The sequence below is a fragment of the Colletotrichum godetiae genome, assembly GCF_030913485.1.
Source record: "Colletotrichum godetiae strain CBS 193.32 chromosome Unknown BDP55scaffold_4, whole genome shotgun sequence".
In the NCBI taxonomy this organism is placed as follows: domain Eukaryota; kingdom Fungi; phylum Ascomycota; class Sordariomycetes; order Glomerellales; family Glomerellaceae; genus Colletotrichum; species Colletotrichum godetiae.
Window position 1 is genome coordinate 613,837 of NW_026851252.1, and position 26,208 is coordinate 640,044.

At 54.7% G+C, this 26,208-nt stretch overlaps 7 protein-coding genes across 7 annotated transcripts; 3 read left to right on the top strand and 4 right to left on the bottom strand.

The window, feature by feature from the left end:
• Window positions 1–315: 315 nt before the first annotated feature.
• Window positions 316–1,956, top strand: BDP55DRAFT_626993 (uncharacterized protein; the record flags this gene model as incomplete). Its single annotated transcript, XM_060571695.1, has 5 exons — window positions 316–382; window positions 604–622; window positions 729–842; window positions 913–1,341; window positions 1,521–1,956. 5 exons carry the CDS (start codon window positions 316–318, stop codon window positions 1,954–1,956), a joined length of 1,065 nt encoding a protein of 354 aa, XP_060435011.1.
• A 261-nt stretch (window positions 1,957–2,217) lies between these two features.
• BDP55DRAFT_542280 (spindle pole body interacting protein) lies at window positions 2,218–4,847 on the top strand (the record flags this gene model as incomplete). Its single annotated transcript, XM_060568300.1, has 3 exons — window positions 2,218–3,066; window positions 3,125–4,369; window positions 4,428–4,847. 3 exons carry the CDS (start codon window positions 2,218–2,220, stop codon window positions 4,845–4,847), a joined length of 2,514 nt encoding a protein of 837 aa, XP_060435012.1.
• Window positions 4,848–5,064: 217 nt separating this feature from the next.
• Window positions 5,065–6,622, bottom strand: BDP55DRAFT_646659 (S-formylglutathione hydrolase). The gene is made up of 3 exons (XM_060573723.1): window positions 5,597–6,622; window positions 5,431–5,535; window positions 5,065–5,367 (listed from the first exon to the last, which is right to left on the bottom strand). Exons 1-3 carry the CDS (start codon window positions 6,275–6,277, stop codon window positions 5,278–5,280), a joined length of 876 nt encoding a protein of 291 aa, XP_060435013.1. The 5' UTR covers window positions 6,278–6,622; the 3' UTR covers window positions 5,065–5,277.
• Window positions 6,623–8,907: 2,285 nt separating this feature from the next.
• BDP55DRAFT_260822 (tyrosinase central domain-containing protein) lies at window positions 8,908–11,022 on the bottom strand. The gene is made up of 5 exons (XM_060566341.1): window positions 10,571–11,022; window positions 10,276–10,432; window positions 10,122–10,197; window positions 9,445–10,043; window positions 8,908–9,339 (listed from the first exon to the last, which is right to left on the bottom strand). The coding sequence occupies exons 1-5, from the start codon at window positions 10,822–10,824 to the stop codon at window positions 9,181–9,183; spliced, it is 1,245 nt and encodes a 414-aa protein (XP_060435014.1). The 5' UTR covers window positions 10,825–11,022; the 3' UTR covers window positions 8,908–9,180.
• Window positions 11,023–13,201: 2,179 nt separating this feature from the next.
• Window positions 13,202–13,814, bottom strand: BDP55DRAFT_542483 (RNA polymerase Rpb6; the record flags this gene model as incomplete). The annotated part of the gene is made up of 3 exons (XM_060568315.1): window positions 13,202–13,238; window positions 13,345–13,464; window positions 13,555–13,814. 3 exons carry the CDS (start codon window positions 13,812–13,814, stop codon window positions 13,202–13,204), a joined length of 417 nt encoding a protein of 138 aa, XP_060435015.1.
• A 373-nt stretch (window positions 13,815–14,187) lies between these two features.
• On the top strand, window positions 14,188–16,019 carry BDP55DRAFT_700796 (uncharacterized protein; the record flags this gene model as incomplete). Its single annotated transcript, XM_060577912.1, has 3 exons — window positions 14,188–14,400; window positions 14,464–15,623; window positions 15,669–16,019. Exons 1-3 carry the CDS (start codon window positions 14,322–14,324, stop codon window positions 16,017–16,019), a joined length of 1,590 nt encoding a protein of 529 aa, XP_060435016.1. The 5' UTR covers window positions 14,188–14,321.
• A 1,107-nt stretch (window positions 16,020–17,126) lies between these two features.
• On the bottom strand, window positions 17,127–19,523 carry BDP55DRAFT_723930 (RNA recognition domain-containing protein; the record flags this gene model as incomplete). The annotated part of the gene is made up of 1 exon (XM_060578818.1): window positions 17,127–19,523. One exon carries the CDS (start codon window positions 19,521–19,523, stop codon window positions 17,127–17,129), a length of 2,397 nt encoding a protein of 798 aa, XP_060435017.1.
• Between the last annotated feature and the right edge of the window lie 6,685 nt (window positions 19,524–26,208).

Here is a 26,208-nt window from a genome sequence, read left to right on the forward strand (position 1 = left end):
GGTGGGCGACGGTAATGTAAAGAAGAAAAGCAATTGCGGCAATTGCGAGTTGCGCTTCCGGTACCGGTATCAGATAGAGCGTATTGTATTGATGAATGATTTCGCGTTGGATTTAAAATGGCGTTGTAGTTCAATTGTGGAAAGGTCTGATCCAGAACAAAGACGATGGGTGGCTTTGGGTGACAGATGAAAGTAAACAGAGGCGTCTTCTCCGTGACAACCGTAGCCTTGCATGACCCTCCCGTCCGTGCATGGCAATCCCGGGGAGGGGGAGAGCCTCATCCCTCAGGGAGGGGAGAAAGTGTGGCTATCAACATGTGGCTTGATCACAACTCCCTGCGTCAGCTGCCAAAATGCCTCTCTCCAGCCACATGGGTTTCATGTAAGGTCCCTTGGGCGCTAAGCACAGTTTAGGTTGAGGGCGACAGCTCGGACCACCCATTTTCTCAAAAGGGGAAAGCATAAAGGACAGGGAAGGCGGGGGGAAACGTGGAAAGGGGAAGAGGAAGGAGGGGACCAAGGGAAGGGGGTCCTTGGGGGCTGCCGAGAAAAGAAGGCCCTGCCTTTCGTGCCTTTCCAGTTCCATACTGTGGTAATATGTAGGTACTTCGTACTCCGTAAGGTAGGTGGGTGGTGTTGGTGGTGGTGGTGGGCAAGCCGCAAAAGGAGGGGGACTCGGGAGGGAATTTGGCAAAAAAAAAAAGAGGACACTGAGAATCCGTGATCAGCATTGTTCCCGACGCATTCGTCCAACGCTTTCTCGCAGACACTGCCCACTTGGCTCACAGATACGGATCCCAAGCCGACTGTCAACCACCTGCCTCCCACACACTAACAGCAACGTAAGGCCGCCTCGTGTCTGTTCTTCCCTCTTTGTCTGCCCGCGGGCTGAGTGTCTGACTTGACTGACAGATTGCCCGTCTGTGTGTCGGTCGATTGCCCACCAGCTGGCCCTGGCTCCTCCGAGATACGCGCGCTGAAGAGTTCTGAATCTGAATCTATCCGTAACCACGAGCTGCTCTACTCGTCACCTTTGGATAGCCCCGAGCGACACGCGGAGGGCCGCCAGTGTCCGGCGAGCACCAACCAGAGGTCCTTGTCGCGGCAATCCATCCAGGGGCACACTGCAAGACCTCCCCCTCCATCTCAATCCGACGCCCTGTTTGGTTCGCACCAAGGTGTGTGTACCTTGCTTCAGCGCGCCTTAGCTGAGCATTATTCGAGCCGGTGGGGGATCGAATTGGATTGCACAATTTTAAAAAAGAGGAAAAAGAAGCACCGCACCATCAACTACCCCCTGTCAGGAGTCCTGCCTGGTTTGGGACTCCCAGAAACCTTTCTGTACGTACTACCGACGAACGTACGAAGTACGGACACCTCAAGAAGTCAAGGATACCAAGAACGCCTGCGAGCCTGCGAGAACCGACAAGACCAGAAGACCAGACCAAACGTCGAAGCAGATCATGTCTCGGTGATTTTCTCTTCCACGCATTGACGCTTTCTGCATCCTGTCCCGACAGGATATACCTGCTCTCTCTCCCCCTCGTGTGCCCGAGGGACCATCCTGTTTCCGCTCGCTGGCAAAGACTGGTAAATGTCAGTCACTCGCCTGCATCTGACGTTTCGAAGAGCGCATTCGGCTATCGTCTGAGAACGCCTCCACGCGCTATTACCCTGGACCTGAATACGGTTACCTACCGCGCATGCCTACACTACCTTACGAATACCGCTCCTGGACTACCTTACCTTGCACCTAAAGATACAACTACGTACTATACCGCCTCGCCAACTCCGTCCTCTCCTCGTACCCATCTCCCCTTCCGTCGCCGCCCTTCCCCCCATCTCGCATCTTGCATCCTGGCTTATCGACTCGCACTTTGGCTTCAAGGAACTGCCCGACCTTCAATCAACTCTTATCCTATTCCAGCGACAACGACCTGGCAAGGAGTCACTTGAATGCCCTTGTTAATGTCGTAGCATCACCGTCGAATGTCGTTGGCCGCGAGCCATTAATCGTTCTGGGTAATTGTCAGCAAAGGGCTCCCACCATCGTCGCATTTCTCGATCGGAGACAAACCTACTTTTGCTGCACCTCCCCGAACGGACCTCTCGACTGCATTTGGATGGCTGTGGCTACCGGCAGCCTGCGCAACGCCTTGAACCCCCCAACTACCGACTTGTTGAACGACTCCGCAATTTAACACTGCTCTCGCAAGCATGGCTTCAACTCAAGCTGCGCTGCCGTTCCTCACGCGCAACTATTCAAACACGCAGAACCAGTATCCTCCCCCGCCCAACGGCCCCTGGCCCAGTCGTCGGACTTCACTCTCTAGTTTCCCAGCTTCGCGATCGCCTTCGTCAATGTCCAACACGTCCCGCCCGTCGCGATCTCCCCAGCCGCCTCCCATCGCCGAGACGGACCGCTCCTCGAACCCGAGCTCAAAGTCAAAGACACCATCCACTGGTGTCTCGTCACAACACTCGTCGCTGTCCGCCCCGAGGCGTTACAATCCTGATGCGCATCCTCCCCGCAAGTTGCGCTCACAATACCCGCGAGGTTCCACCGAGAACCATGTCGAGTACATCTTGGTCGCCTCCTTCGATATAGATCGTGGCCCGGTAATGGAGCACCAGTACCCTGTTTCCATTACCGGCGACGAACATATGCTGGCAGAACTCATGTTGCCCGATCAGGCCCACGTTCGAAACCAGGATTGGACTATTTTCTTCTTACACAAAGACACGAGCCAAGAGGAAGAGGACGAGGAACGCAAGGCGAAGGAGGCCAGGAAGAAGAGAAGAAGGCGTTTGCGCAATCGCGCTGCTGGCATCGTCGACGAGGAAGATGACGGCGCGGACTTGGATGAAGAAGACGGGGACCTTGATGACTTGGACGAATACGACGACGATGATTCGGACGACGGCGAACCCGAAGGCGGAGAAGGACCACCATTGATCTATGTCCTGAACTTGGTCAACACGAAACAGGACAAAACAGTCAAGAGAGGTGCTGTTGTCAAGGCGATGGCAATCTGCACGAGGCATCCCTTCCTGCATATATACAAGGTGAGAGCTTGCCCATCTTTCGCTCCCCTCGCTTGATCAGCCAGCTTACTCGTACCAGCCCCTTTTGTTACTTGCCTTGGACGAATACTTCAAGGCGCCTGTTCCCGAGACGCTGGCGATGCTCTACGATGCCGTTAACGCCATGGACCTTTCTCTGATGCCGAAGCTTAGCCTGCTTGAGAGGCACTTGCTTTTGGCCAGTGACAACAAAGATCTGTTTGTCGAAAAGTTTGAGCAAATGATTCAGATGCGGATAGCTGAGGACCGCGGCGAGCACCTCTCAGATCAGCCTTTCGATGCAAGTCGAGACCCTCCAAAGCTGCCAGGCGTTTCGAGAGCAGGAACGAAGGCGCACGTAGAAGGTGCTGGGCAGTATTCAGTTCCAAGGGACACGCACGAGTTTGAAAGCAGAGTCATGTACAAGGGCATACCAATTCCCATCAAAGTCCCCGTCGCCGTCATGCCGGAAACGGTGGGCGACTTTTCTTTGATCAAACTAATCCAGAAGTTCTCGGAGCCACAAGGCAAGGCGCCACAACCGTTCCCCCTGCATCCGCAATTGACGACAAACGGTCCGCATACGCACCCCATCATTGTATTGGTCAATGCGTTGTTGACGCAAAAGCGGGTGATCTTCCTGGGGCACAATATGCCATCAGGCGAGGTTGCGGAGGCAGTCTTGGCGGCCTGCGCCTTGGCATCCGGCGGTACACTCAGGGGCTTCACGCGACACGCATTCCCTTATACCGACTTAACCAAGATTGACGATCTCCTCAATGTTCCCGGCTTCATTGCTGGAGTCACCAACCCGACCTTCGAATTACACCCCGAGTGGTGGGATGTCTTGTGTGACTTGCCTACAGGTCGAGTTAAGATCAGTAGCAAGATCGAATCGGCCCCAGTAACGGAGGGAATGGTCTACTTTCAACAGCAGAACCCATCATATGCTGGGCTTGTCGGAGGCACCTCCAAGGTTGCAGCCGAAAGCGATCTGACAGGCGACTCGGCGTTCATGCAAGATATCCTACGGAGCATCGCGGCAAGGCATGGCGAAAGAGTAATACGCGCCAAATGGCGAGACTGGGTTATCAAATTCACTCGAATCGCAGCTGCGTTTGAGGAAAGTGTGTACGGCGCAAGTGCTCTTTACATTGGCGGCGACGAACTGGAGATGGGGCCAGTGGGCGTGAACGGACACGGCTACGTGTGGCCTGATGAACAGACGAAACACAAGGAGCTTGCGGGTAATGTGACGAGAATCGAAGGATGGAGAAACACAAGGAGTTACTACAGCTTCATCCAGGTAAGGGAGTCATGGACCATCACTCACCATTGCTCAGCATTGGAACTGACCATCGTAGGATCTCGCACTACTCTACACAGTGAGGCCGTTGAAAGGTCTCGACTTGCACCATATGCATGACCGACTTCGGACACAACGGCTCAACCCGATGCAAAGCAAGGAAATCTACGCTGCGTTTCACAAATATGTCCACTCTTACGACGAGATCTGTTTGCTGTTGAGCGTCGCGCCAGAGTCGCACGCTGGCCTGTTCTACGTCGCACTAGGCCTCTTCCACAAGGACCGCGAAGTGCGCCTCAAGACGGCCGACCTGTTGGAACGCATTGGCGAGCACGAGGCGGGGCAGCACTGGTGGAAGGCCCTCAGCCGGTTCGAGAAATTGGCCTACAACCGCATACGCAAGGAGATGGACGCCGAGATGCGGGCGAAGCTCGAAAAGGAGGGCTTGAGTCCCGAGGTGGAGAAACGGGTCAGCTAGGCGCTTTTCCTGACTTCTTCGGTTGCATCTTATTAGATATACTCCCATCACGGCCGGCGCTCCTCTTGTTTATCCCGACACTGGCGTTCCTGCTATATAACACTCATGTCATGCGCAAGATACTCCATGCGGCAGGAGAAAAGGTGCTTTGGGGTTTATTTGTTTTTTTCTTCACGAAAGTTATGATTGGAACGGGGTGGATGAACGTCGATTATTATTCTCAAATTTCAAGAATCTCAGCAGCAACCTACTACCTACTTAAAAAGAAGAATTACATGTCGACTGCGCGCACGCAACGTCTTTCTGCTCACAACATCTTTGGTATTCCAACTCGACTTGACTCTGGAGTTTCTTTGCCCCACTGCGTGCTCCCTGTCATCGACTTCAACGTTATCGTTTACTTTGTTTACAGTCTTGTCCGACCTTCGAGTCACGCGGAGCCGAGACCCAGGTGCTTGGCAGCGTGGTCTACATGGTCCTTGGCAAAGGAGGCCATGAAGAAGTAGGAGTGGTCGTAACCCTATTAAATCAGCTTGTCAGCGTCTGAGAGCTCTCAAATTTTCCTGAACCGGGCTCAACGTACGTAGTGGTATCTCAGGCTCAGGCCCTCGAGGCTCTTCTCCTTGACAACCTTTTCAAAGTTCTCGGGCAGCAGCTGCTTCTGGATGTAGAAGTTGTCACCGAGGCCCTGGTCTCTTGTGTTAGTGCCTACTCATATTGCGTCATGACAGATATAGCTCAATACTTACGACATCAATGAGGGCGTTTAGGGGACCGTAGCTCCAGTTCTTGACAAGCTCGGTGGAGTCGTGCTTGGCCCACTCAGCGCGGTCGTCACCGAGGTATCCTGTAAAGGCCTTCTCGCCCCAGGGGCACTTTGACGGGTTGGCGATGGGGGCAAAAGCGCTGACGGAGCGGTACATGCCCGGGTGGCGGAGGTAGAGCGACAGCGCGCCGTGGCCACCCATGGAGTGACCAGTGATGGAGACGCGGGAGCGGTCGAGCTTGCCGGCGAACTCGCGGAAGAGCAGCTCGGGGAGCTCCTTTGTGATGTAGGTCTCCATGCGGTAGTTTTGGCGGAAGGGCTCGCGGGTGGCGTCGACGTAGAAGGAGGCGGCTTCGCCGAAATCCCAGGAGTCGCGCTCGCCGGCGAGGTCGAGGCCGCGCGGGGAGGTGTCGGGGTAGACGACGGCGAGGCCGCGGGCGGAGGCCTGGGATTGGAAGAAGCCCTTTTCGGTGCAGTTGTCCGGGGTGCAGGTCAGGCCGGAGAGGTAGAAGAGGACAGGGACGGCGCGGGTGGTTGCTTGCGGGGGCAGGTAGAGGTTCACGGCCATGTCGGTGCCGGTGGAGTTTGACTTGTGGGAGAGCTTGAGGAGCTGGCCCCCGAAGGAGGTGATGGTCGCCTTGGTTTGGAAGACTGCGGTGGCCATTGTTGCTGTTTTGTTTTTGGGGGGTATCAACTAAGTGTCAATTGGTATTGAGGGAAAGGGGGGGTATAATTGCTGTTCAAGTCAAGTTCAGAAGCAAGACGAGAGATGGAGGGGGGAAGAGGAGCTTGGAATTATTCTATGCAAGTGAAGAAGGAAAAAAGAGAGGACCTGGGGGCTATCAAGAGGGAGGGCGGCATCTGAGGAGGTCTAATAAATAAAAACACCGAGTTAAGTCCATTCGAGATCAGATCGGAGAAGTGGAGGAGGAGGAGAAGGAGGAGAGAGGCTTGGCTTGGATTCATCTCTACCTACCCCCCTCCTCCTCCGTCTCGTCCTGCCATTGACCGTTTGTCCCTCCCCTTCATCATGATGCCAATTGTACCCCACCATGGACCGCCGAACGCCCAGCAGGGATGCAGGAGCGAACCCCTCCAAGGTCTCACCCAGCAAGGTGTGCCGTGTTGCAAGTGCTGCTGCTAGGCGTGTAACATGCCAAAGGTGGTAAAGCTACCCGGCAAAGTACGGGCCTACGCTAGCTACAGCTACATACCTATCGACGGCGGTCCAGTTTGCGTTTGTAATGCGTTGTGTGGGTGCGAGGTCTTTTCACTTCATGCTCTGCTGCGACGAACCCCGCATTGTTCCTGCGGGACCGCGGAGAGAGAGAGAGAGAGAGAGAGAGAGAGAGAGAGAGGAGAGCTTTCTTTTCTGGCAGTTATCTTTGGGCACCTCAGTGAGGTTGAACCTACCTAACAATCAACCAAGGTGGGGTGTGCGTCATCAGCTCTCGGCATGAGGCAAGCTTAGGAGACACTTTCCCGGGAAGGTACCCGCTGCGGCTTCTTATTCGGTACCAACGTTCGGTACCTCTCCCGAAAGCACTCACGAGTGGTTACAGTATTACAGCTCCCTTCCCGGCATACTTTCTTTCTTTCTTTCTTTTTATCAAATGCCAACTTTCCACCAACAAGACATTCTGCCCCATGCCATTCGATGCTTATCTCTCTACAATTCTACAGTAGACATCTCTGAGGGAAACGTTCAGTGCGCGGAAAGTCAAAGTCCCGACTCAAGGCATTGAAACTTTTGCATCGTGGTTTGGTGTATATTGGCCGTATCCTTTTGGGGCCAACGAAGACGCCCGGTTCTCCAGCATTGGTCAACATGTGAACTCGATTTTGAAGGATCGGCTGGTCCTTGCTGATAGGGCATTATCGAAGGAATCAGTCGGGCTTGGTTGGTTGACGGTACACACCAAAACTTTACTTCATGGGGAGCAGCTTTGATCGATGGGGAGCTCGCCTCCTGCTACGTGCTCCTCGCAAAAAACACAGTGAGATGAAGATATGGCGACTGACCAGCAGATCAAATCTGCTCTTCTAAATCATTTTCACAAGCTTGTCAGTAAGCCCGAACTCTGGCTGGCTTGCTTGAAGCATTCGATCACTGACTGCAAATCAAAAGCCGGACTCACCCTCTAGCGATTAAGGAGCGAGAAGCAACCACAAGCATATGTCAGATCCGCTACCACCGAGCACAAACGTGCATCCGAGAGGTTTATGCTGTCCTTGTCACAGGGACGACAGTTGGGATGGATTCGCAGAGGGCCCGAGAGCCGAGTAAGTGCACGTTCTACGGATTCTCGAACGACAACGCGCGAAGGGAAAGCGAGGCAGGCGCCCCCGCCCACGAGGACTCGAGAGACCAGGCCATGATTCACGTCGTTTTGTGATTTCGGGTTCGGATGACTATCTTGGAGGTTTGGAGATCGAGAACCGTCGACGTCAGTCGGGCCGCAAGAGATGAGAGCCTCGAGGTCTTTCATGTTTGGCGGGCTTTTCGGTCACAAGATGCCAAGACGGTTTGTGGAACGGCGAAGCGGACAGTTCTGAATACGTTCCGGACTACTCGGTTTCGTATCAGCTGATCGCGAATATGGACCAGAAATTGGGTGCTCTCAGTCAAGCTTCAAAGAAGTTATCCCAGCAGTGGTGCCAACAACTCTATCGATTATGATACAACATGCCAACTCGTCCAAAGGACTACCCCAACGAACCAATCAGCCAGCTCGCAGGCGTGTACTTAGGTCCGGCACAGAGACGGAAGCAGAATTCGCATCCGCTGAACCCAAACCGCCACAAGACGTTGCGAAAGACTCGGGTTCGAAGGACCATGGAGCATGAAGCATGAAGCCGCCCTCTGGAGATCAAGTCCAGTCCGCACCCGACACGTCTACATCTGGTCTGTGGTTCGTCGCGATCGCCCCTCTGAGGCGGACGAACCGGAAGAGATCGCTCGGGTGACGGGCCGCAAAGTGGCACCTCCGTGTGTTTGGTCCATGACGGCACGAACGTCATGCAAACCCCCGGACGGCCGGCATGCCCGGCGGTTAAGAGAAGCCAGGTTATCCCCTGGCTGGGCACTCAAAGCTCTAAGAGAACCACACCCGCAACGACGGCGAACGGAATCGAACGCTTGGGCGTCTAAATTCTCGACCCGCACTTTCGAGCCGGGGTAGTTCTCCGTACTCATGCCACGTTCGTTCGTTGGCCTCACTTTCAATATTCCGACGGTGGGAGGAATGCTTGACTCAAATTACATCTCTTGTTCGAGTTTGATATAGTTTACAGACCGCCTGCTCATCCCATATTCTCACACAGGTTCGCGACGGAGCTATGCTCCGCCAAGATAAGCTCGTTGACTCTAGGCTTTTCATCATGTCAAAACCAAAGCTGGTATCTCTCCAGCAGATAGCTGATTACAAGTTTACTCTCTATCATCTTTGTCTGTCTTACACACATGCGCCGCTATTATGGGATAATGCCAGATTGTAACTGGCAAAAAGGGGGGGGGAAAGCACGGCTCGATGTCTTCCGAAATAGTTATGCCATAGGGCAATTTCTTCAGTCCGACGCGTACACGTAACAGAAGGGACCGTTGATGGTATCCATGGCATCGCGAATGGACAGCTCGGCGCCCAGAGGTCCCATATACATCACGTCGTCGAGCGTCGCATTGGCGCTAGCCGGCTGGTTCATGGTGGTGTTGGTACCAAAAATGGTCTATGATTGTAAGGTCAGTATTTTCTCTTCATTTATCGCAAGCAGCGAGGCAACAGATCTCAAGCCTAAAAGGGCCACAAAGGCGACCATGGATTGACAACTAACCTGACGATTCTGCCAGTCCAAGTTCTGCCAGATCCAGTAGACCCGATCCATCTGAGCGTGGTGCAGATAGAAGACGGGATCGCCGGGGCTGAGGTAGACGTCGCTCGAAGGGTCTCCTCCCAGAGCATAGTGTCCGCCCCCGTGGACGCCAAGCTGGCCCGTCCCAACATAGCGCGAGTCCCCCTGCGCAACGGCCTGGAACCTCTCAATGCCCACCGGATCGCGGATCAGGTCCGTCGTGTTGCGGAGGCTGGCCCAGCGCTGGAGCGGGTAGACGTTGAGGTCGCGGCGCAGGCAGCGCGGGTTATCGTCGGTGGGCGTGGCGGAGTTGATGGACGTGACGTTGCCGTAGTCCGGCATGGCCTGCGGGCCGAGGTGGACCGTCTGGTTGGCAAAGGGCGCCGAGGACGATGCCAGGCAGCCGCCGCCCGTGCCGGCGGGGAGGACCGTTGTGGTGTTGTCCCACGCGTTGACGAGGACGAGACCTTGGTGAGGGGTCGGGACGCCGTCGCTGCCCATTGAGGTCGCGGAGCCGTCGAAGACGGGGCTCGCGGAGAGGTTGGTCGTGTCGAGGCCCCATTCCCAGTAGGGGAAGGATCCTGGTGGGGGATGTCAGTCGTGCTTCTCTTTACTTTCATGCCCAAGTGTGTGTGTTGTCTCAAAGGTGGTGAGCGTACCGTTGTAGCCGCACTCAGACTCCAGTTTGCTCTCGTATGTCCAGATGTAGTAGCGGTGCCAGAGGAAGAAGGTTGCCTGAGACGAGTGTCCGGGTTAGCGCGGGGTTCTCCCACTCATGCAAGAAACTGCTTCGTCTCGGTATTGTTAACCTACCGTCAGGTGGACGTAAAGCGTCGCGGCCTGGTGCAAGGCAACAAAGTCATCAAACATGGACTTGGAGCCGGCAATCTCGGTGTATAACTCCGGCTGCTGCTGGAGGCAGGTCACAGCATCGGTGTATCTGATGCGCTCTTCATCCGGCATGTTTCTCCTGTAAAGAAAACGCACATTTAATGTCAGTCGACGAGTACCTTTTCTACCAAGTGATCTATCTCAACCTCCCTGCTCCCCCAAGACTTGGGCCAGGAACAAAAATTAGATCTTAAAACCCAAAATCAAAAAGACTCACCACTCGCGACGGACTCTGACGTTGTCTTTCGTGCACTGCGCGGTCCCGTTCTGACCGGCTGCGGAGGCGTTCCCGAGACGGGCGAGGACGTTGCTGTAGGCCTGCTTGTTGAGGTCAGACAGCACGGCGCCGGAGTCGATGGCTTCTTGTGTGTGGTTCGTTGCCCTGGGCGCCACGGCGAGGCCGGAGACACCGCCTGGGAGCAGCGCCAGCACGGGCAATACAGCCGCGAGGAAGGATGCTGGAGGGAGCATTGTTGAGGGTCCGAGGAAGAATGAACGGAGGGCGTTGTAGCTGGACTCGGAGACAAAAAAAACCAGAAAGATACCGAAAAGGGAGGGAGAAGGGGAAGCCAGGCAGAGGATGCGATGTCTTGCTTGTCCAGATATCTTCCTCTCATCGAAAGGGAGGTTATTGAGTCTACTCTTATACTGAGTTGAAAACCCGCAATATCTTGCCAAGAGGAAGAGTAAACATATCGTGCCATGGGCTCGGCGACGACCAATAGGTTCCAAGCTCCATTTGCCCCTCTGCTATCCTCCCGGAAAGTCGAGTCCCAGTCAACGGGGCAAGGGAAACTTCCACGCCTTCCTCTTCCTCCTCCTCCTCCGGAGAGAAGTGACAAGCACAAGCAGCTGCAAAGTTACCCAACTAGTCGGGATAAAGGCCCACAGGGATCACGACATACAAGGGGGGGGAGGGAAATAGACAGACGTGACGACGCTTCATGGCTGTGAGTATACGTGTACAGCGGTACGAAAACAAAAGAAAAAAGAGGGTAAGGCGGGAAACATTAAGCAAAGGGACGCCAAGAGCTGTGGTTGAGAAGCGCGGTGTAGTGTTGGAAGTGAAGCGGAGCCAAGAGAAGTATGTGAGCTCGCCGACCTGGAGATAGGAAAGCCAAGCCGGACAGCCGCGGTCTCGCGTTCGGGAGCTGAGGTGTAACGTGTACATGATGGTGGTGGTTTCTGTTTTCCGGATGATGGGAGAAGAGGTTCCAGCTTGCTGCTTTTCCGTGATGAACGGCGCGATTCGAGAGGTCAGGCGGGGGCGAGGAAGAGAGGGGCAGAGTAGGAGTGAATGAGAGGCTGTGAAGCAGAGAGGATAACCCGCATGCTTCGTGGACGGTGGACAATGTAGACGCGGCCGGCCGAGCGAGACGGAGAAGGTCCGAGCCAAGGCGATGAGAGTGTGATGAGGGATGTGCAGTAGGGACGGGGAGGCTACGAAGGAGAGGAGACCGCCGTGTTGGCAAGCGGTGTCGTCGCCGTCGCCGTCGTCGTCTTCCCTCTCCTTCGTTCTCGCTCTCTGCTCACTGGATCAAAGTATGGAAAAAACATCGACAATACTGGACGGCTTGGAGGTTGTGGCCGGCTCGATCCGTTGCGTTATTCAGATATCCTTCGTGCCAAGAACGAGGCGATTGAAAGGCTGTGTGTGTATTCGTTGAAAGCAATAGAGTGTGAACTAGTCTAGTACGTAGTCATATTTAGACCGCGGATCGAACCACGATTACCTTCAGCTTGGATCACTAGGCTGCTCGGTTTCAATTGCCCTTTGGCAAGTGCCTAGCCAATGGGGATGAGATCCAGGGCGTCGTTTAGGTATGTTCTTGGCTAAACTTTTCCCTCTCGGTCTTCTCTCCCCCTCCTCCAAATTGCCCACCAGCCTCAGCCTCAGGTGCACGCCAAGTCTTCGCCAATAACCTTCTTCATGCCCGCCCCCCCCGGCAAGCCTTAGTTGAAAGAAGGAAGGAGGTAGATGGGGGCGGTGGAGAGGTGAGAAACACATAATCAACCTTGTAAGTTAAGTTGCGAGATATCAGACGAAAGGTGGGACCTGGGGTGAATGGGGCTGTGTAAAGTAGATAGAAAAACAAAAACGTTGTTGTTTACGTTGACGTTCTGCCGATCATCATCGATAAGGGGGACAGCTACAGCTCCACGGCTCCACGGCGCCGAGGTCCGTGGCCCGTCGCGCTCCGGAAGGCGGGAGGCTCGCGGCCGGGAAGAAAGCGACGATCGGTTCGCTGACTCGCCAAGCCGGACACCTCGCTTATTCTTCGGCGGGGGGTTGGTAGTGACGCTTCTCGTTGTTGGGAAGGTGCGTACCGGCTCGTCTCCCACTCTCCCACTGGTTACACCGCAGGCTGCCACTCGAAGCGAGGATCTGAGCAGGACCACGTAATCCTGTGATGAATCACTGCAGTCCGCTCTTTTGAGCCCGGAAAAGAGACAACGGAAAAAAAGAAGAAAGTGACGAGAATACGAGAGCTGGGATTTGAGGTCTTTCTCACAATTGGGACGGTTCTTTGATGTCTGAAAATTCCAATTTCTTTCCTAGAAAACGCCACGCTCAATGCAAAATCAAAGTACAGCACACTAACCCCTTTGGTGTGTCTTCTTTTTGTAACGGTTTTTGGATGGAACGTCTCTTCTCAAGCTTGCCTGCGAGCGTCTGGCTCAACGGCGAAGCGAGCTGGTAACGAGATCCATGGTAGGAAACTCTGCTCGGGCATTTGACTACTCTTGAGGCAACGACGATAGGAGATGGGTATAAAGTGCCTTGCATCTAGTCGCGCGTCTCTCTTGTCCCCCGAAAAGTTTGGAGGGAAAAAAGTCAGTAGTCCCCTCACTGGAGAAGCTCCTCGCAGGTCCAGTCCTCGTAGCTATTGGCGCGCAAGGTCAGCCAGGCATGGTTCGCGATAACGGTGCAGAAAGCCCACGAAGCTTGCGTGGACAGTCAGGGGGAGGGGGTTGTCGTCCGGCACTTACTATCCGTCGGGCATGTAGCGGCGCACGATGAGAGGGATCTTCTTCTCCCGGAGCTCCTTGATCGCGATTTGCAAAGGATCCGTCTCTCCTTCCAAGTCCACCAACACCGGCGCATTCATACTGATCCCATGCATTAGCTTGTTCTGTCCTCGTGCATCGCGAATTTCATCGCGGGGTATCTGCTTTTGGTGGGATTGCGGTTTGACGAACCTGATCTGCAGAGCGCGGGTGCCCAAGATACGGGCGCGCTCGTACTTTGTCATGTAGGGAGTCGTCGTGCGCTGGTCATCGGGAATCTTCTTGTCGCGGTGCGACTTCTCGTTGCCCTTGCCCGCGTTCGCTGCCGCAGAGGGGTCGCCCGATGCAACAACATTGTCCGCCTCCTCCTCGTCACCTTCTGCTCTTCCGACCTCCTCGTCGTCCGCAGGAACCTCGGGGTCCCAGTAGTCGGCGGCCTCGTCCTCGTACATGGTCTCGTCGCTGAATCGCGGTTAGCAGTCGCGCCACGGCCTGGATGACAAGCAAGTGCATGTATGTATTCTTACCCTCCGCCAACATCGTCATCGCCAAAGTCAGACATCTTGAGGTCTCAATTGATGGGATTGATGACTTCCGGAGTGGTGTGATTCATTGATACGTCCTGGTTCCTACGTTCGTCGCGTGTTGTCAGGTTGTCGCAAGCGGAGCGTCTGCTGGATCCAGCCGTGAAAAATTATTGACGAGGCTGCTGCGATGGACAGAGTTCCTATGTGGGTCCGCACTAGTCTTATCAGCACAAGGAAAAAGCTTATCCGGACCGAGTCGACCCCGGCCCCTCGTCCCGTGGCTGGTGCAGCGCACAAAATTTCGCCAGACCGCCCGGGAATCTGCCAATTCTGCCAGGAAATAAGTTCACCAGCTCTCGAAAACTTTGGCACATCGACCTCTTTTCTCATCGCCAAGGCAAGGCAGGCAATGCTCGTTTCCAATCGCTCGTCATGACGAAACGGAAGGTCCAAGGGGCTTCCGCCTCCTCGGATCCGAAAAGATCCAAGGTAGCGGCGCTGGAAGACACCAGTTGGTGAACCCGCTTTCGACTACACACTGGTGTGATTTGGCTAACACGATTGGGGGGAAAAGCTGCCAGCGACGACGACTACGATGATACCGCCAGCAACTCCGGCTCGACCGCCGACGCCGAGGTAGAGTCTGTAATGACAGGCCAGACCTCACTCACGACTCGATCCCGCAAATTCCCCTCAGATCTCAAGACCATCCCGTGCACCTACCCGGACTGCGACAAGACGTTCAACCGGCCCGCCCGCCTGGCCGCCCACCTCCGTTCCCATACGGACGACCGGCCTTTTAAGTGCACCTACCCCGGCTGCGACAAAGACTACCGCGAGGAGAAGCATCTCCGCCAGCACGTCAAGGGCTCTCACACCCAGGAGCGGGCCTACATCTGCACCCACGAAGACTGCGGCAAGTCGTTCCTGACGGCGACGAGACTGCGCCGCCACCAGGACGTCCACGCCGGCCAGGAGCGCTTCCGGTGCCGCGACTTCCCACCCTGCGCGCAGAGCTTCCGCAAGCACAACACCCTCCAGCGACACATCCGATCGGAACACCTGGGCACGCACGCATACCCATGCACGGCACCCGGCTGCGGCGCCGGCTTCGACTCTCAGGGGGCGCTACGGAACCATACCAAGCGCGACCACAGCGAGCCGCAATTCTGGTGTGAAGAATGCGGCGGCGGCGACGGCGAGAGCAAGATTGGATTCACGTCCATCTCGCTGCTTCAAGCACATATCCGCAAGGAGCACCTCAACTGCATCTTCTGCGAGTACAAATGTACCGGGCAGTGGGAACTGGAGAGGCACGTCGAGATGCGCCACTCAGGCATCCCCGTCGACGCCCGCAAGACGGTAGCCTGCACATGGACGGGCTGCGACAAGAAGTTCACCAAGAAGCACAACCTCACCGTCCACATCCGCACCGCACACGAAGGATTCCGCTTCGTCTGCGGCGAGGTCGACGTCGCGGGCTCCCCAGACCTGGAGACCTGGTCCAACGACCAAGGCTGCGGCGGAGGGTTCGTCACCAAAGCCAACCTCGAGGACCACATCCGCTACGTCCACCTGGGCCTGGAACGTCCGGTGCCGAACCAAAAGCCCCCCAACATCATTGACGATCTCGCCGGCACCAAGCGCACGATCCTCTGTACAATTCCCGGCTGCAGCGCCCGCTTCATCCGCCACCACGACCTCCAGGTCCATCTCGAGGACCACCCTCCACCGGTGGGGGCCGGCGGTGGCGGCGGCGGCGGCGAAGGTGACCCGCAGATGGACATCGACGCAGCCCTCGCCAGCTTCGCGGCAGGCAACCCCAACGGTGGCGAAGCCGACCTCGCGCCCTTTGACGGCGACCGCGAGATGCCGGAGCTGCCCTTATACGGCATCATTCCCGGCGTCACAGACTTTGTCGGCGGCGACCCGGGCGGTCCGAACGACGACTTCTGGATCGGTGCTGCCGACGACTTTGGAACGCCGCCGCAGACGTGGCAGGAGGAAGAAGCAGCTATGCGCGCGCTCATTGACGAGGACTTTTCCCAATTCGTCGATCCGGCGTGGGAAATATCGCCTAAAAGGGAGGGGGATGAATCAAACAAATCCAAAAAAGACATACCAACATGATTTCGACGACAGTATTAGATACCCGGCCACGGAAAACGGTGTGCCACGACAAAAAAAAGCCGATTAGACAAGATGAAGGGGTGGTCACCAAAAGTTCATTGCTTTTTACTTGATGAATACTGAATATACTATAAAGGACGAAAATGGAGGTGCTTAGCTACTAGCGCTCAGAAGATATCAGCAATACGTTAATCCAGTCGTTTCCCCTTTGATCACTCTCGTTTTTGTAAGAGAGGCATCAAGACTAGTAATCTAAAGGCCGTCATGGGGTGGAAGAGCCCCTATGGAAGGAATATCTCTCAAGTAGAATAGCACACTGATTGCCAGGGAACGGTACACCAAATGAGAAAAGCTTGGTTTGACGATAAAACCATGACGTTGGGTTGCTGCATGCTCAAACATCTTTACCGTGGAGGATTGAAAGTCATACTTACAATCTGCTGTATTGACCAGTATCTAGCACAATATGAGATCGGAACTAGCATAGACCAAAACTAAAAGACAATGATGCCAGCGCGCTGTTCATCTACTTACTTGAGCATTGACATACAGTCACTTCAGAGGATGGGAACGAAGATTTGCAAACAAAGATTCGCTTGCATTTGTCCAGGGAAACCAGGCTTTTCCTGAAATACGCTCTAACAGACATACAAGTGATTGATGCTAGCCCGTGTAGCCAGCATCGCCTCCTTCTGCTATATCCTATGTCTCCCTCCCCAGACCTGAGCCAGCCCCCTCTCATTTCCATTCCACATTGGCGACAGATCGTGACTGCCGTGTTCCAGGCAGATCATAATCTGGTATCTGCTGCTATGTTCGACCACAATCATATGCATGAAAGAGGTGGTGCCAAAATTTTGTGTGGTAAGTCTCCTCCGAGCTCTGGGATCGAGAAAACAGCCCCTGACCACTTTGCCAAACCGGCGATGAAATTATAGATGAGAAGAGACAAAAAAATGAAAATAGAATCAAGAATCAAGGATGAAGTGAGAAGACGTGAGATGCAATTACAACAATTAACCAATCTTTGCGCTATGTTCCTTTTGCATCATGTGCAGGGGATGAGAAGAGCGCTGGGAAGGACGCTATGAGAAAGGTTGGGTACTTCTAGTTGGCAACCTCCTCTTCGACCCAGCCGTTCAGACCACCTTGAATGGCAAGACCGTAGCCAGCGCCCATGCCGCCGAAGCTAGCCTGGTATTGGTGTCCACGACGCTGCTGCTGCTCACCGTCGTGGCCAGAAGGGACGCCGCCGTTCTCAAAACCAGGGTTCAGGGCAGGCAAGCTGACGGCGCGGTTGTGCTGACCACGACCGTTGCCAGGAGCCAGAAGACCACCGATGGTAGTGGGTCCGGGACCAGAGGCACTCTGAGGGTAGCCGTTCGAGATGCTGGCCGACTGTTGGTGGCCAGGTATGGGACCCTGGGATTGCATGTCGATGGACAGCTCGCTAGGTGATGACTGGGCCGTGCCAAACAAGGCCTGTTGCTGAACAGCAAGTTGCTGGTGCTGCTGGTGTTGCTGGTGCTGCGCTTGCTGGGAAACGTGGTTCAGGTACATCGTAAGGGGATGGTTGTTTGAACCGAACATCGTCGCTGACTGCTGAGGGGTGTTGCCGTTGGTGGGAGAGCCAGAGTTCTGGGAACCATTGGGCGGCGGCGACGAAACGCCATCGGTGCGAGGAGACTGCGCCTGTTGCTGGAGCTGACGGGGAGCGTTTCCGCAGCGATCCTTGCCGAAGTTGACCTTGAATTTCTTGTACTCGTCCTTGCTGCGGATCGCCTCAATAGCCTTGATAGCATTGGCAATGTTGGTAAAGTTGACAAACGCGCAGCTCTTCTCTCTCAGGGTGTTGACCAGCTCGATCTCGCCAAATTCGGAGAAGTCCTGTCTCAGTCGCTCCTCGGTCCAGGTCTCATCGAGGTTACCAATGTAGACGTTGCGAGAAGCTCCTCCACTAACAGCGAGAGCGATGGCAGGCGGCAAAGCACCAGAGTGCTTGCCCCAACCAATCTTGAGCCTGCGGTTGTGAATCATCAAACCCTGGAGGTTGCTCAAAGCGTAGAAAGACGCGGCGGCCGTGGGGTCGATGAACGTGACGAAGCATATGTGCTTATCAGGGATGTAACGGATGTGGTGGAGAAGACCTCCGCGCACAACGTTGCAAATCTCCTCAATGGTTGTCTCGGGGTGGATGTTGCCCAGGTAGATGGTGCGGTTTCCGAGGTTGTTGATGCCACCAGCGGTCGTTGCAACGGCAGCTGCGGCAACAGATTGCTGGGCCAGCGCATTGGAGATTACGTCGCGGTCTGCGCCAGTAAGCATGTGCGCATAGCCAGGCGCAATTCCCAGGTATTGAGCAGCGTTCTGCTGCTGCGTCTTGGAAACGTAGGCGCATCGGTCCTTGCCGTAGTAAACGCGACGAGGGGCCTGCCATTTGGGCTCCTGAGGAAGCTGGGAAACAGCCTTGATCGCATTGGCAATGGACAAGAAGTGAATGAAGGCAATGCTCTTCTCACGAACAATCTTGACCGTGTCAATAGCACCGAACTTTCCAAGGTCCTCGCGAAGCTCCTCCTCGGCAATGTCCTCCGGCAGGTTACCTAGGTAAACGTTACGGGAAGCACCCGACTGCTGAACAGCCAGAGCCACAGAGGTAGGAACCTGCGAAGGCTTGCCCCAGCCAACCTTGATGTCCTGGCCCTTGATGCAGAGCTTTTTCAAGATGGCATCAGAGTGGAAGTGGGTTGCGGAGCTAGCGTCGAGGAAGGAGATGAAGGCGCAGTTCTTATCGGGCAGAAGACGGACGGACTCGATTTGTCCGCTACGAACGTGACCCAGAATCTCCTCGGCAGAGGTGTCAGGGGGAATGTTGCCAAGGTAGACGGTGCGGCTGGTGCCAGTGACCATACCCGGGCCCATTGAAACGGGGGAGCTGGGCTGCATGGGAATCTGCATGTTGTTGAAGCTACCACCGGTCGGAGACTGAGGCTGGAAGAATTGGGGGGCACCGTAGGTCGAAGGAGAAACCATGGCCTGGTATTGCTGAGGAGACATGTTCTGCTGAACAGGGCTCTGCAGACCATTGTGCTGCTGCTGCTGCTGGCTCTGGTGCTGAGCTTGCTGGAAGCTCTGCAGGTTCTGGAACTGAGGGCTAGCGAAGGCCGCCGGGGTTCCAGGCTGGAAGGGGCTTCCGAGCAACAGCTGGGAGGGAAGAAGAGGCGTGAACTGCATGTCGAAAGCGGTGCCAGGAGTGGCCATGTCGGCGGCGGAAGGGGGCGCCTGCTGGTGCTGGTGCTGATGCTGGAGGTGGTTCAGGGGCTGAGTGTTGATGGTGGGAATGTTTCCACGACGGGGGTGTCTGTCAGCGAAGCCAGAGATGTTGGAAGTGAAAGCTCCGTGAGAGAAGCCAGTTTCGCTGTTGGAAGGCTTGGAAGCGTGGCCGAAGCGGTTCCCAGGAGCACTGGGGCCGCCTTGGCCGACGGGTCCTTGAATTTCCTGCATCCCGAGTAGATGCGGAGGGACAAGGCTGTCCCGACCGATTTGAGATAGAATCGCCGTTTTGAAAGATTAGACGTGCCCTGAGCAGGCACGAAGAATCGAAGATTGGCGCGTTGGAATGCTACGATATCCGAGGAATACCGTAGCGTTTAACGTGTGATTGGGTAGGTCTCAAAATCCGTCCAAGGGGCAAGCCAACGATGTCAGAGTCCAAGACAAAGGTGGAGCGAGACTGGTGGTGCTAGCTTGGTTAAACCAAACTATCAACGGGCCGTTTGGTGAGGTTTGTGGCGAAAGGGTGCCTGGTGCCAAAGTCGAAGTTGATGAATTATATGGATCGAAGCAACAAAACCTAATCAGGCGGTAAGATCGAGGCAAATGCGTTAGGTTGCGACTAGAAGCCTAGATATCTCCGTTGTTGCTGTAGAAAGCAATGTGGTGCAAAGTATTCCGAGTAAGTTTTGTCGGGGTCGGAGCAATGTTGGCCTGAAGCAAGTCGTATAGCAAGTAGGTCGAAGCAGCAGTTTGCAGTTGGTCAGCGAGCGTCGAGGATTCGGATCGGATCGGTATTGAGATCGGTGCTGAGACTGATCACTCCTTGCAGGCAGACCGGATGAAGGTCAAATAATTATGGACGAAGGATATACGGGCAGCGAATGTAGGAGCCAAGGTGAAGTGTCGATCAACACGACAGTATCGGTAACGATCGCATAGGCCAGTAAGTCGACGGCGGCGACGAGCGAAATAGCCGAAAGGGTGAAGAATAGAAGTTGTAAGAATAAGGATGAAGGCGGTCGGAGAGGAGGTGAAGAGGAAGGGAGAGGATGTAGGAAGGAGGTATAGGTAAAGGAGACGGGAGGGTGAAGAGGAGAAAGAGGTGAGGTTAGGTTAGGGGGGTAGAAGTCCAAGGGTGGAGGAAGGAATAGGAGGGAGACAAGTAAGGTTAGGTAACAAGAATAGGAGCAGGGAAGAGCCAGTAGAAGGAGAGAAGAAAGAAGGATAGAAAAGCTCAAGGAAGCGAGAGTGAGAGAGAGAGAGGAGCACGCACATACGCGCAAGGTGGAAGGGATGGAAAGAGGAAGAAAAAAAAAAAAAAAAAAAAAGAGGTGAGCAAAGGCGGGAAAGCGGAGTGAGGAGGAGTAGGTAAGGTACAGCGTAAGGTACGTGAGGTACCTACTCCGTATGTGAGGTACGGGGAGGAGAGGTAAGGGTAGCAGGAGGGCGAGTGGTGGACTATGGGAGACCAGGAGAGAGGGGACGGGGGGTTCGTGTAGGCGGTAGATTACCCAAAAGGGTCGAAAGTAGAATTGGCTGCGCTAAGTTTAATGAGACGGGCCAGGGATTACGGCAGGAGAACCCACAGTACGAGAGCCCACCAGTCACCAGAGGGGAGAGAGAGATCAGAGGCCAGAGATGCCAGAGACTAAGAACTAAGAGCCCGGGGGGATGGGTTGGATCATGGACAAGGACAAGCAAGGACAGTCTCTGTCTCGGTCTGCTTCTGCTGTCTTTCCAGCTGGTGCTGGTGATGGTGCTGTTCTCTGCTTCGAGTATCCAGAAGACCTAATGGCAGCTAACAGTTGCACGAGATGGGGGTTGAATGGCAGGGGAAGTGAAAAGCGGACTGATAGCATTAGCCCTAAATCTTTCACCCTGACCATCAATGGCCAAGGCCGTTGTCGAAGAGACTGGCCCTGGACCAAAGAGAAGGAAACAAGATGAAAGAGGAGAGTTGCGCAGGGCACCCAGAGGGTAAGGTGCTCAGTGCTTTGTGAAGTGTGCTATGATTAAACGTCCCATGTCGCCATGTACGGATACCTTTGCTTTCTTTCTCTCCCATTCACCCACAGCACGGCTCTGCTGGTACAACATCGATGACTTGGCTCTGCTCTGCTCTCTCCTCTGAGCCTGCTCTGCTTGCGTCTTCTCCTCCCTCTCTTGCTTTGCTCTTTCGTTGGCTCGGCTTTGGCTCTGAGCAGCATCTGGTCCATCCGCCCTCCATCACGAGTTCCCCATGACAGGAACCTGACACCGTCGGTCTGTGGTATCTTCGCCCTGGACAACTGACGTCCCTTTGGCGTATACCTGACGGTTAGACAGCAACGGAAAGGCGAGCCCCAAGTACGGAGTACCTGCGTCTGTATACCTAGTGAGGTGCCTGTGTAATTGATGAACGGCTTGCCGAACCGCCCGTCTTCTGTCTATGGTCTGTCTTTCATTTCCAGGGCAATACTCCGTACGGATACAGAGCATCTGCCAAGTGACATTTCCCACGCCAACGGGCCCTTCCCCAGGTGCATAAGACGGCCCCCTTCTTCTCTCGTGTACTTCGCTCTGGAGATTGTATATCAAAGATACTTTCAACGGCGTGATGGCCCCTTCTGGGCGCTATGCACGGTTGCATTTTAGGGGGGAAAGAGCAAAAGGGGGGGCACATGCTGCGATACGGGGGCCAATAAGACGAGTCATCTTAGCTCAAAGTACCTTCTCGTGGTACAGATACTCCATGACCATACTCCGTACCGTACCTGGCGGTCCTGACCTCGCAACTTGCAGTGAAGTGTCCACTGTCCAGTGCGAGTTCTTGCGGCTTTGCCAGCAACCGGTCGACACGAGCCCGCCGCATGCCGCACGGGGAGGAGAAGATGGGACCGGCTCAATAAACGAACTCGTCGCGGGTCGTCGGTACGTACCGCTTGCAGCATGTTCCTGGCTGATCAGGCCGATCTGCACAATTAATAGAGCCTCTGGCAAGGTACATCCGTACATGGCATGTACATTGCATAAGGCAGGCAAGCAATGGTAAGCAAGTCGTTTCTGGACTCTGGACTCTGGACTCCTGGAGAAGTCAGAATAGCCGCAGCTCGCCCCATTTCCCTCCCCTCTGATCTCCAGGGCGGCAACCGTTCCAACTGAGGCTAACAGCTGTCAAGAGGCAAGACAGGCACGACAGGTAACATGCCACCTTCATCTTGATTGAGGTCACGCAACGCAACTCTGCGCTGTAGCCTGCTGCAGCAAGCAACACCTCGAAAACCATCTCTACGGATGCTCTTAGTACAAGGTAAGGTATGGTAGGAACGGAGGCTCTCAGGTGGACCAAATCATTCTCACCAACTCCAACGTCTGACTCTGTATCCAAAGGTACCTACCAGCCTGCCTGTGCCTGACTTGTCTCGATGAACTTGATATTAATCGAGAATCGAGAGTTGCCAGACTTCGGTAGCTGCAGCCGCCGTCAATTTTAGCCAGGTGCGGCGGGTAGGGCCAGCCACAACCACGAGACTTGAGCATCGACCGTCACCGTGGTATTTTGGCTTACGCCAATGCCGCCGGTCCAACTTGTCGAATCATGAACGGAAGCACGGGGGCTACCACCTACCTTAGCCTTTGCACAGTACATTAGGTCCTACGATACCGCTTGGTGATGGCCAAGGCTCAAGGGAACCAACGAACGAAACATGCTCACGCTCCTATTCGCTCGCTCGCTCGCTGGTTCAGACTCTTGTGGCAAGACAAGACAGAATTATATCGGCTCAGCTATGACTGGTACGAGCTGCCGTGCCAGTCTCGTCTTGGCTGGTCAAGTTGATATTGCGAACGCTGCAAAATGAAGGGACAGTAATGGGCATTCGCATCATACGGATAATCATCCACCTTTTCATCTGGCCATCAACACTTCTTCCCAACAGACCAGCTAACGGCCAGTCCGGATACATCTCCATATACCCGTTCTCCGCCCACCCGTCCGTTGTCACCAGCAATGCGACGCTTCGATTTCTTAGTCTTGCTTATTATCCACATGAACAGCTTTCATCTTCCCCCCTGTTTGGTCCCCTTTTTGGCCCCCCTTCCTTCGGATTCCCCCTCGGGTTGGTCCCCCATTTTCGATGCTCAGAGTCGGAGGCAAGCCGCAACCAGAGCCTCGTGAGTTGTCTCCGTCAAATAATCGAGCTGATCACTGGCCTGGAGCAGAGTGACGCTGGCTTGAGCTCTGGCCGTAGTGTCTTGGATTGTAGCCTGGGCAAACAAACAGGCATTCCACCGAACCTTGCTCTAGAAACAGAGCTGGTCTCATTCGAATGTTGCCATTGGTATCCGGACCTCGTACTGTCCTGGAACAATACCGTGAGCTTCCGATCTGGACGGAGATTTTGTGCTATTGCACAGCCAAGATGCGGATATTGCATTCCAACCATATGGGGGGGGCGTTTTCTTTGCGCAGATTCCCGACCCCTGCTCATACTACAAGGCGAGGTACTCTCTTTCCCCTGGCCTAACCGAAGACACCGCGCCGCACCCGACATGGCACTTTAATGCGGTACTTTGAGGGTACATTGCTGTGAAGCTCCTCGCTCCGTGCGGGTGGCCCCCCTGGAACATGGACCTTCCTGTCCCCCTCCACCTGGCCCCTTCCAGCCTCCCATCCCTACCTTTCCCCTTGCCTCCCACCTGGCCGACAAGCATAGCCAGGGGAAGGCACCACCTCTTCTGGCTTGGTCTGTCCTCTTCTGAACAGCCTCCCCGATCCATCCTCCAAGCCTCCAAGGGTTCATCTTGCTCTCTCTTTCTCTCCACCCCCCCAAGCCGATGGATCATGGAACTGACAGCCGCCTTTGCCAGCAGCAGCAGCAGCAGCAGCAGCAGCAGCAGCCAGAGTTCACTATTCGCTGTTCACAACCTCTGGCAGGCTGGCTCACGTTGCTCCACCCCTTTTTTTGCTTTCCGTTGCTGGGGTCGTGGCTAGGAGGTACCTGCACACTACATGACTACCTCCTTACGCAGCGCGGGCATGTAGTCTAAGCCTCGCCGTTTTGCACTCTGCTGCTGGTTCGGCAGGGTTCGTACCCAAATGCTATGATAATGCTGCAGAAAGGTGGTGTTCTGTACTCTATAGCCCTCAAAGACTCCCCTCAGAATGAATAGAGGGCAGGAACGGATAGTAAACCATCCATCACGGCCTCAGACAGTTGCCTCCAGATATACCGAAAATGGTGCTCTTCAGCTGATACGACGCCCTGCATTCTGTATATCCACAAAAGGTACGGAGTACAAGACGAACATCTAACAGTAAGGTATATGATCTCCTGGAGCGTGAGGCATGCGACTGCGCGGCATGCTGTCCAGCTGTCGTTCGTTCTTTCGCTCGTTCGGATTCCCCATATTGGATGCGTCCCCCTCGCCCAAGCCGCCCCCCATAGGCCCTGTCTTGCATCGACTCTGATGAAGAATTGAAATTGCATCAGCTGCATCTCAATCTCATCCACCACACTCTTGGACTTTCGCCTTGCCCATCACGCTTTCGGTTCTCCATTCCTGACGAAACTCGCATAGCATTATCCGACTCCACGTTACATATTGTCAAATATCGTCGATGATGTGCCAGACCTAGCTTTGCTTTACGGATACACTATGGATACAGTCTACTAATCACACGTAGGGCTTGCTTCCCCTCGGTACGACAGGTTTCGCAGACTAAAGTAGAGCCTCCAACTACGGACACTTTTCGCTGTACCTTGCACAAGTGGTAGCTAGTGGCTTTGCACTATGCAAGGAACACCATTCATCGACTCTGATCCGTACGGATACTCTGAGCGGACACTTCTAATGTGATACAACGTGGCACATGAATACGGATCGCCAGCGGCTTTGTCGTCGGAATAGCCTCCTTCTTCGACCTGGCAGCCGCTTTTACTCCTTGCAGTTGTGGTTGCTGCATCCGTGTTCCAATATCGAAACCCTTAGCCTCCACATCTCCAGCTATTCGGATGAAACGCGGTTGCAAGGAGCCCAGGTTCGTCGAAAATAACCCCAGACTGTCACGGAAGCTTTGGGACAATCAGGTACGGAGTACGAACTAGAAGCTCGCGACTTCAAACTTGTCAACCGGCCTGGGCCTGTCTCTTGTGGCTTAGCTTCCCGATTGTATCCGGAATCCGAGGCCAACCTGGCCTAGGCTAGCAATGAGAGAAACAACAGGCAAAGTCAAGTTTGAATACGCGATACGGATACAAACCTCGAAACTGCTTGGCACCAAGCATTGTCATGGGGCAGTCGAGCACTACATATTTTGGCTGGCGACAATGGCACACGATCGCCATCTCTGACCGTTCGAAAGACTTCCGAGCTCACCGTTACCTGATGCGTTTTATCTTTGACCTACCTCGCCTACGGAGTACAAATCGTCACGGCTGCAAAACCTCGCCCTCGGGATCAGCCAGAACCATAATTCTACTTTCCGTCTGAATCGCCGCAGTTTTCAATGGGCTCTGTCGGCGGCCCTCCGAACACACAATTTTCGGTTGCCTCGTCCTATCCAAACACAGGCTTACGTTCCACGCCTCGTTCATTGGGCCGCCCTTGAAGCGAAGAAAGACGAAAGAAGTATGCCGCTCAGTGCTCTGCCTCACATAGCCGCGATGTGTATCCGTACGAAGTACTGCATGGCACCAAGGCAGCTAGCTCATTGCCGCCGGTCCAGAAACCCGAGTACAACGGTCTGACCCCTAGATGGAAGTTTGAGCCGGCAGCCAGCTGCAAGCAGGATCCGCAGCGCCGTGTTAGATCCGCCTTGCATCAAGTCATTCCTGGTCCATTTAATTCTGACATCGGATCATCAACAGACCACGCAACTGTCCATCTCACCTGTGTCCTGTGGACCGTCAACGATTCCCTGATCTACATTCTT